General features: G+C 53.7%; 1 protein-coding gene across 1 annotated transcript; it reads left to right on the forward strand.

Annotated features, from left to right (window-relative positions):
• Nucleotides 1-306: 306 nt before the first annotated feature.
• Nucleotides 307-9,030, forward strand: LOC114114472 (ubiquitin carboxyl-terminal hydrolase 17-like protein 6). Its single transcript, XM_027968411.3, has one exon. It carries the CDS (start codon nt 1,528-1,530, stop codon nt 3,127-3,129), a length of 1,602 nt encoding a protein of 533 aa, XP_027824212.2. The 5' UTR covers nt 307-1,527; the 3' UTR covers nt 3,130-9,030.
• Nucleotides 9,031-10,221: the final 1,191 nt, after the last annotated feature.

Here is a 10,221-nt window from a genome sequence, read left to right on the forward strand (position 1 = left end):
GAAAGGAGGATAAGAACAGGGTTGATTTCTGCATCTCCTGGCTCCTAAAACTCATCAGACAGTTTATGAAATGTGTTGTGTGTTAGTCACAGTCATGTACCACTCTCTGTGACCTCATGGACTGCAGTTCACCAGGGTCCAAGGCCACGGTATTCTCCAGGCAAGAATACTAGAGTGGCTTGCCGCTGATTTCTCCAATTTATGAAATGACCATATTCAAATTCAAAGTAGATCTTTACTAGCAATATTACATATTTTAGATTAATACTAATTTAATTGCGATTTTAAAATTTATCATTCCAATTTGAATGGCTCCAAACTTCTAAATAATCTAATAAATATCTCAACTTTTTGGAGACAGTATAATTCATTGACTAAGATCATGGGCTCCATAGTCAAAAGATCTGGGTTTGAATAATAGTTCTTCTGCTTCCAGTTGGGCCTCAGTTTGCTCAACAGTAAAACAAAGATAATAGTACATATCTCAGGAAATTATCTTGAAGATTAAATGAGGAAATACACTTCCAATACTTCGAAAGGGATGTGCCTGGCAGCCATTTGGATAAGAATTCACGCTCCAGATGCAAGGAGGCCAAGTTTGCTCAATGGTAAGGGAACTAGATTCCATATGCTGAACCGCTGAATTGGAAAGTCGACTCTATAAGTCAACAAGTGCATTTAAAATAGAAAAAGGGAATAACAATAAAATGAACACAAAATAAAAAAGAAAGAAAGAAAAAAGAAAGGGAACGCCCCCCCCCCCAAACAAAAACAAAAGGAAGAAGAAAAAGGGGGGAAAAGGCAACAGAGAGAGGAAAGGAGCTGAGGAAATGAATCCAAAGTTGCAGCAATTCTATGCCTTTTGGAATGAGCTCGCTTTGGGGCTTGACCAACGGCCCTGAAGGGAGAGAAGCATATGTGCCACTCTCTACGCAGCTTCTGGTGCCAGGACCCTGAACGCCAGGAGAGTGTCCAGTGAGAAAGCATAGAAAGCATAGAGTGGACCTCACTGGAGAGCAAAGTTGAGGCAAGGGTTTCTTGTTGTCTGGGGAGGGGTTGTCCTCAGGCAGGGGTCTGGGGTGGGGAGACCCCTAAAGGGGAGAGGGTAGGGGGGGAGACATATGTTTGCACAAGTGTGTTAGGATGTGAATGGTGAGCCCACGGCATTCCTCTGCAGCCCGCATTTGTGTGCTGAACTTGGAAGGCCCGCAGTGAATCTCTAGCGGGCAAGGCGGGAAGGCCCAGTGGCCCCGAATCATTTGCATCCGGAGCCCTTTGGTCCAGGGGGCCAGGTCGGAAGTGCGTGGGGGGCTTCGTCAAGGGGAATTCCCCGAGGAAAGTGTCGGTGGTTGGATGGCGGGAGTGGGAGTGGGCAGGCCCTCGGCCGCCTCAGCGAATGAGGAGCTTGCACGTGCGGGGGTGGGGCTGTGGGAAAGCCCCCAAAGGCCCGAGGGGGCGGGGCCCAGGCCCTCTTTGGAGACGACGGTGTGAGGGAAGGAGGCACCGGCGTGCAGCTGCAGGTAGGAGATGGAAAACCTCGTGGGCCTTGTTTGCAGAGACCCGGGGGCTGCTTCTGAGCACGGGGGAGGTGCGTGTCCGGCGCCCTTCAACGTCTTAGCCGGAGGGCAAGGTGGTCGGGCCAGCGCCGCTGGTGCGGATGCCCTTCGGGGACCCTCTGTCCCTGAGGGGCCGTCGCCGGCAGTCGGGCGCCCCCAGCGGGGTGACTTGGCTCCCGGGTCAGCGGGGCTGGCGCCTGGCCAGAAAGTCGCCCTGAGTTGGAGGGGGCCGTGGGGGGTGGGCGCTGGGCTTCAGAATCTGGGGAACACGTGCTACGTGAATGCGGCGCTGCAGTGTCTGAGCCACACGCCGCCCCTGGCCAGCTGGCTGGTGTCCCGGCAGCACGCCACCCTCTGTCCGGCCGGCGGCTCCTGCACGCTCTGTGCCATGCGAGCTCACGTGACCCGAGCCCTCCTTCACGCGGGAGAGGTGATCCGGCCCCACAGGGACCTGCTGGCGGGCTTCCACAGACACCAGCAGGAAGATGCCCACGAGTTTCTGATGTTCACTCTGAATGGCATGCAGCAAGGGTGCCTGAGTGCATCCCGGCTGTCGGGCCACGCCTCCGAGGACACCAGCGTCGTCCGTCAGATCTTCGGCGGGACGTGGAGGTCTCAGATCCAGTGTCTCCACTGCCTCGGTGTCTCGGACACGTTCGACCCTTATCTGGACATCAGCCTGGATATCACGGCGGCTCAGAGTGTGGAGCAAGCTCTGAGAGAGCTGGTCAAGCCCGAGAAGCTGGAGGCGGAAAATGCCTATGACTGTGGCGTTTGTCTCCGGAAGGTGCCTGCCACCAAGAGGTTGACTTTGCACAGCACCTCCCAGGTCCTGGTGCTGGTGCTGAAGCGGTTCACACAGCTGAGCGGGGCCAAAAGGGCTCAGGAGGTGCGCTATCCCCAGTGCCTGGACATGCAGCCCTACACGTCTGAGCGGAAGGCAGGGCCACTGGGCTACGTGCTCTATGCCGTGCTGGTGCACTCCGGGTGGAGCTGTGAGCGAGGACACTACTTTTGTTACGTCCGAGCGGGCAACGGCCAGTGGTATAAGATGGACGATGCCAAGGTGACGGCCTGTGACGAGACCGCTGCCCTGAGCCAGAGCGCCTACGTCCTGTTCTACGCCCGGGAGGGTGCGTGGGAAGGGGGCGCTGGGGGAGGGGCAGCGGCCCCCCTCGGGGCTGACCCCACAGACCCCGGGCAGCCTGCAGGAGACGCCAGCGGCAGAGCTCCTGGGTCGCAGGAGTCCCCGGGGGACACAGAGGCCGAAGGGATGAGCTTAGAGCAGTGGAGACGCCTGCAAGAACACAACCGACCGAAGCCGGCCTTGGAGCTGCGCAAGATCCAGGCTGCCCTGCCTGCCGGCGCAGTCGTGATTCACCGGTCCAGACACGGAGGAGGGAGAAACCGCCCGCCGCCCGCCCAGGAGCACCACCGGCTCGACCGTCCCAGCACGGACACCCTGCCTCCGGGGCCGACGGACGTCGGCCACGGCCCTTGTGCCAGCGGGAGGGCCAGAGCGACCAAGGGGAGGAACAAGAAGCCGCGGCCATCTCTGGGGCTGTGGCGGTAGGCCGGCTCTGATGCACACGCGTGCAGACGCCCAGGCACACTCTGCGTGGTTGCACGCCCTGGGCGACGCACCAAGAGTGCCGACGAGGAGCGAGTTCCTCTCTGGCGGTGAGGACGATGCGGCCTCCGGGGGGAAAAGGCGGGGCCGGGAGTGAGCCCGGGGTCTCGGTGTTCCCTGGGAACGGGTTTGTGCCCGAGCGGCTCAGCTCTCGAGGGCTGGCTCTGCTGGGAAGTCGGCGGAGCGAATGGGGTGCGTGAGCGGGTCTGAGCACGGTGCCAGGGCCTGCCACTTCTGCGAGGGATGTCCGGAGCCCTTCGGCGGGGAGGTGCAGGGAAGAGCGGGTGCAGGTCCACGCACCGTGTCCTTCCGGCCGGCCAGGCTCTCGAAAATGCCCCAAACGTCGAGCAGCGTCTGGGGGGGAAGATGGGCAAGCAGTCTTTATGGGTGGCTGTCCTCGGGAGGCCTCGTGCTACTAGGCAGAGGGTCCGGCAGGAATGAGGCGGGGATCTGTGCGTCCCCGGCAGGACGCTCGTCCGCAAAGTTCCCTGGGGCTCCATTTCCGGTGCAAGGAGCATGCTGGAGAAGCGCCAAGTGCCAAACAGGAGAAGCGATCCACGATGCCATGAGCACCACCACCGGCACCACCAGCACCGACACGAAGGCCAAGGGGAGAAAGGCGAGCCAACTAGTCCCAAAGAAACCTCTCCACCAGCTGTGCACCGGGGCCTAGGTGGAGATCCGTCGCGCAGCGTTCATTTCTGAAAGCAAAGGTCCTCCCCGCACTGAGGAAAGGCCCGAGCCTACCCTAGATTGGGATAGCAAGACAACTGGACCTCCGACCCAGCCCGTCCTGCCTGGCAGTCAGTTGTGTCTTCCAGCTGGACGTGAGAGGATGCGGCCGGCCTCCAAAGTGCCTGGGGCGGTGGGGAAACTGTCCTCCCCTAGCTGCTTTCTCGACTGCCTCATGATTCCCGTGACCCGGTGGAGGGGCGCCTGAGGACGCTTATCGATCACCTCTTGCGTTTTATTTCTGTTTCCTGGCTGACGGCCGCGAACCCCAAACCCTCCAGCAAAGGGCAGACTGGGAATGTGCGGTTTAACATCTCAGACCTCGAGGGACAACTCTGGCTGCTGACTGCACCAGTCAGCGTGGCAAGGAAGAGAGAACGTTCCGATGGCTCGTTTCCCCCGCATGGTTCCCTACAGTGCACCATGCCCTCCACACGTGGATTGGAAAAAGAATGATGAGCAGTATCTTCCCCCAAGAACACGAACAAGCGTGCCCCGCGCAAGGATGTGGAGCCGCCCACAGCCCTCCCTCATCATCTCCACCCATCTTCCTCCGCCCCATCGTCTCCAATGGACTTACTGCTTGCCCCACCCACCCCCTCTGAAGAAGAAGAAGAAGGAGAAGGAGAAAAAGGAGAAGAACGGCGACTGGAGCGGCGTGGCAGAGGGAGTGGGAAGGTGGCCTTACGCTGGGGGAAATCCCTGCAAAAGCGAGAAAAATACTGGCTGATCTCGCTTCTCTGTGCCATGGGAAGGAGGCAAGAGGACAGCAAGGGTGTGAGCACTTGGACGATAAAGCTCAAAGCGGTAGGGTCCTGGGATGGGATGGGGAAGCGGGACGTGGGAGGGGTGCAAGAGGCTAAGGAAGAAGGCGGGGTCAGGGCCGTTCTTTCCTAGTAAGGGTCCACGGAATCAACGCTTCAGCTATGTATGGGAAACACGTGGACCGTGAAACCCCCATCGTCCTGGAAGGCAAGCATAATGTCCAGGACGGGAGAGCAAACAAACACACCTGTCCCACACCGAGAAGGAAAGCAACAGTCATCCTCCTCCAGGAGGGAAACCTTTTGTATACCTTGAGTTATAAGGCGTCTTGAGCCCTGGAATTGGAAAGACGACTGTATGAGTCCACTAGTGTATATAAAATAGAGAAAGAGAATAAAAGCAACAAAAAAATTACAAAATGAACACAAAATTAAAAAAAAATAAAAAAAGGAAAAACAAACAAACCAAAAAAACCAAAAAAACCGCTCGAAAAAGCCAAAAAAAAAAAAAAACAAAGAATGCAACGAGAACAACAACAACAACAATCAGAACAAATGGAAGAAGGAAAAGGAAGGAGAATAGGCAACGGGGACATGAAAGGAGCTGAAGCGATGCATCCAGAGTTGCAGCAATTCTATGCCTTTTGGAATGAGCTCGCTTTGGGGCTTGACCAACGGCCCTGAAGGGAGAGAAGCATATGTGCCCCTCTCTCGGCAGCTTCTGGTGCCAGGACCCTGAACGCTAGGAGAGTGTCCAGTGAGAAAGCATAGAGATCGCAGTGGACCTCACTGGAGAGCCAAGTTGAGGCAAGGGTTTCTTGTTGTCTGGGGAGGGGTTGTCCTCAGGCAGGGGTCTGGGGTGGGGAGACCCCTAAAGGGGAGAGGGTAGGGGGGGAGACATATGTTTGCACAAGTGTGTTAGGATGTGAATGGTGAGCCCTCGGAATTCCTCTGCATGCGTGAATGCATTCATTTCTTTTCAGTTATGTAGGTAACTAGTGTTCCTCTCTTGGCAACCCCATGGGCTGCCACTTGGCAGTCTTCCGTATCCTTTGCATATTCTCAGAATTTTTTCAGTGTGATATCCTTTGTTTTGTTGTTTCCATCCTTCGGTCTCATCGTCTGTTGTCTTCTTTTCCTGCCTCAATCTTTCCCAACATCAGGGTCTTTTCAAATTAGTCATTTCTTTTCATCAGATTTCCACATGTTTGGAGTTTCACCTTCGGTATCAGTCCTTTCAGTAAGCATCCACTACTGATTTCCTTTAGGATGGACTGGTTTTATCTCTTTGCAGCCAAGGTAGTCTCAATAGTGTTCTCCAACACCACAGTTTTCAAGCATCAGTTCTTCGGTTCTCAGCTTTCTTTGCAGTCCATTTCTCTCGTTCATACACGCCTAGTGGGCAAACCGTAGCCTTAACTCATAGAACCTTTGTTGGCAAATAAAGGTTTGTTGTCTCTGCTTTTTCATATGCTGTATTTGTTAGTCATACCTCTTTTTCCAAGGAGCAAGCATCTTTTAATTTCATGGCTACAGTCACCGTCTGCAATGATTTTGAAGCTCCAAAATAATATAAGCTGAGTTATCTGCCACCGCAGCAAAGAGACTTTGAGGCAGAAACACCCAAGTAAGCCATTTCTGGCTCACAGACTGTGAGGAGTTTAATAGGCAAGGTTTAAGAGTGCAGTCTTGGAGTAATGCTGTCAGAGAGGAACAGAAAGCACGGTCTGCCAGGAACCAGGAACTGACCCCACCCCCGAGCACCATCGCCTACCAGCCTCCCTCTGGACACAACACTCACACTCCCAGCCTCACCTGGCGGCTCACTGCTGCCCCCATGTTTCTGTGTAAGGGCTGCCTGCTCTCAGACGCGCTTCTCCTGGAACTGTGGAGGCCCAGCGCCTTCCCTTCAGCCTGGTCACCGCAGCAAGGCCTTTTAGACCCTCCTGACCAGTGACTCCAAGCCCTCCCTCACAACGCCCTTTTTTATTTTCTGTAGAGCTCTTGTTCTTTTCCTTCCCGTCTGGTTTCCATACTTTTCTCTTTCCTCACTCCAGACCAAGAGCTCCTTGAAAGGCAGGGGCCACTGGTCATTTTCAGCACTGTCCTCGGTACCACTGAGTCACCTGGCATAGAGTGAGTACTCACAGCCTGGGTGCTGAGTAAATAAACGGGAAGATCCTGGGGCTCCCCTTCCCCTTCTGTCCAGGTCAGTTTCTTGAGATGATCACTCTTACTAGGAAGCGCATGCTGTTTCTGAGGCGGGAGCATGGCCACAATGACCTCCGCCATCCTTTTTCTCTCTCCAGTTGCTCCAGCAAAGCTCAGCCAGCAACCCCGACCTGGTGCCTCCTGGTGGCCCGCGATAGCATTGCAGGACTAACCGGAACCTTCATTGGAGTCTTCAAGGCGGAGGCTCTCCAGATTCCAGAGACGAAAGTGTGCTTCAGGCAGGCTTCCAGGGCTGTGGAGAGACCCGGGAATCGCCTCCTGATTTTTCGTTTCCTCTCCTCTCTTTGGCGTTTAGTTCGCTCATGTTGCATCCTCGGCTCACACAGGACGATGATTTCCTCCTGCTTTCAGATGAGAACCTCTAGAACCCGGCTAGGGCTGGTCTCCTTTCTGGAACCCTGGCTCTGAGTCCACAACTGTGCCCTCTCCTGCCCACCACAAGCCCTTGTTCCTTCAGCTCCTCTCTTGTCTGAGGGGCCTCTGTGAGTGGAAAGCATTTTCCAAGCTCTCAGAACACAGGAGTCAAAGGTGGAGAACCAAGGTCGACAGATTTCCCAAGCGTACTGAGTGAACCCTTGGGGGGTCCTATAGCAAGCACTCAATGTTTAGGAAAGGAAGGCAAGTCCTTCTGTCCTGTAGCACCGTCTATACTGGGGAATGGGGTGTGTGCTCATCCTGGGTTTAAAAGCCCGGAAAGGAGGACTGTGGGACTGAGCCAGTGTTCACTGGAGAACACTGTGGAGAGGGCCCACGCCCAGGCAGGACTCAGGGGACGTGGAGAATCCCCCTCTCGCTTTGGACTTCTGAACGCATCGCCCATTGCCAGGAGCGGGGTGTGCAGGCCCCTGCTCCATGGCAGAGCTGCCTCCAGCCCTTCCTGCTCTCCCAGCACTGACACTGTGTGTTCTCTTCCTTTACCATCTGACATCGTCCCCCACCATGGACCCTGTTTCTGTTTGTGCCTGCTTGTGTGAGCATGAAAATGCACAGCGAATAATGGCCCAAATGGGGCCAGGTTGGTAGAGTTCACCAGGAACTTAGGGTCTCTCACTTCCAAAGCAAGCATGAAGGATAGGACTGCGAACTGGCTTAGGGAGCTGGGGTCCTCACTTTCCTACTGGCTTCTGCTCACATACTGTGTTCCGGACAAGTCTGCCTCTTTCTAGGCTTTAGTTTTCAAACTGTACCGAGAGGGCTTGGATCAGAAGCTGCATAAGCGCAGGTACAGGCAAACGTGTCCTCTGACTCCAGCAACAATAGGCGGGCCGTTGGCACGGGTGGTCTCAGGAGGCCTGTGCTCCTGATGTGCGCAGAGGCAGGCGAGCTTGTAGCAGGATGGCCAGGACACCTGTCCTGTCCCAGCACCAGCCAGAGGGCATGTGCAGGCCCAGGGACAGTGAGCGCACCTGTGCCCCGCCTCCCTGCACAGGCACCAACACTGGACCAAGGGCTCTGCTCAGAAGGTGAATTCTTTCGGATACCCCACCTGCAGCCTCTAAAAGGCACACATTTTCTGGAGCCCTAAGGACAGATAATTCACATGGAAGTGGTTCCCAGCAAGTAAATGGAATGTGGAAGGGGTGTTTGCCATGTATACGCTCAGGATATGAAATCATGCCCCGTGATGTGCCATACATTTCCCCTTTACGACCGAGTGAAATAAGCCCAAGGAACACATGTTGATGATGGAAAATCCACAGATAAAGGTTGCTGGTCCCAGAATCTCTGACTGGAGGAAAATCAACAAGAAGGATCACTTGCCATTTGAAAGTGATTTTAATTTTATTTTTATTGAGCTGTTAAATGAAGAGAGCTTGCCAGGTGGTGCTAATGGTAACAACTGAGAGTGTTAGCAGCCTCGGTAGGGAGGCCAGGGGCCCCAAAGCAGCAGGAAGAAATAAGCTGCAAGTGACACCTGGTTCTGTCTGAACTTAACTTTCTCAAACCTTGAGCTAAACAATGCGTTTTTCTTATGGAAACGTTTCTCTTCAGCTATGCTAATGAAACTATGTACTTGCTTTGGGATCTCACTTTCTTCAAGTCGGTTCTGCCTAAGACTAACTTTTGTCTCAAACCTTGGGTTGATAATGGCTCAATAAATCAGTGTTCATGTCAATTGTTTTATGGCTGGGGATGACACACCTTGTGCCATTCTATCTCAAAAATGCTTATTGTGGGAGAGGGGCCTGGTGAAACTCCCTCAGCCTTGAAGTGTCTCTCTGCCTGAGATGAAGTCTGCCCAAACCCATGTCCATTGAGTCGGTGATGCCATCCAACCATCACATCCTCTGTCGTCCCCTCCTGCCCTCAATCTATCTTTCCCAGCATCAGGGTCTTTTCAAATGAGTCAGCTCTTCGCATCAGGTGGCCAAAGTATCGGAGTTTTGGCTTCAGCATCAGTCCTTCCAATGGATATTCAGGACTGATTTCCTTTAGGATGGACTGGTTGGATCTCCTTGCAGTCCAAGGGACTCTCAAGAGTCTTCTCCCTCAGGACTATGTAACTGGTAGCCATGGGGATAAGATGTCTTTGACCGAACTGGCCTCCCAGACTGACAAACATGAGATTCCATACCAAGATTTCCCATTGCCAAAAAGATTGTAATACTCCCCTCTACAGTCAGTCACCTTTGTAAGCTTTATGGCACCCACTGGTGTAGGCTGCAATGTCTCACCAGCTGGCTTCTGGTTACGAATCATGGCTGTAACCTGACTGTATCTACCTTTAACACTTCCCAGGCTAGGTTTAAGGAATTGGGGGATGAGTACACTTAAGGTATATAAGGTTTTCACAAAAGTAGGTCGGGGTACTTGGCTAAGAGGAGACTCTGGCTTTGGCCTGCTGGTGTAATAAACTGCACTCCACTATCTGCATGCCAAAGCCTTTGGCTGTGTGGATCACAAGAAACTGTGGAAAATTCTGAAGGAGATGGGAATACCAGACCACCTGCCCTGCCCTTGAGACACCTGTATGCAGGTCAGGAAGCAACAGTTAGAACTGGACATGGAAAAACAGACTGGTTCCAAATAGGAAAAGGAGTATGTCAAGGCTGTATATTGTCACCCTACTTATTTAACTTATATGCAGAGTACATCATGAGAAACGCTGAGCTGGAAGAAGCACAAGCTCGAATCAAGATTGCCGGGAGAAATATCAATCACCTCAGATATGCAGATGACACCACCCTCATGGCAGAAAGTGAAGAGGAGCTAAAACGCCTCCTGATGAAAGTGAAAGAGGAGAGTGAAAAAGTTGGCTTAAAGCTCAACATTCAGAAAACGAAGATCATGGCATCCAGCCCCATCA

This window comes from Ovis aries, chromosome 4, assembly GCF_016772045.2.
Source record: "Ovis aries strain OAR_USU_Benz2616 breed Rambouillet chromosome 4, ARS-UI_Ramb_v3.0, whole genome shotgun sequence".
Lineage (NCBI taxonomy): Eukaryota > Metazoa > Chordata > Mammalia > Artiodactyla > Bovidae > Ovis > Ovis aries.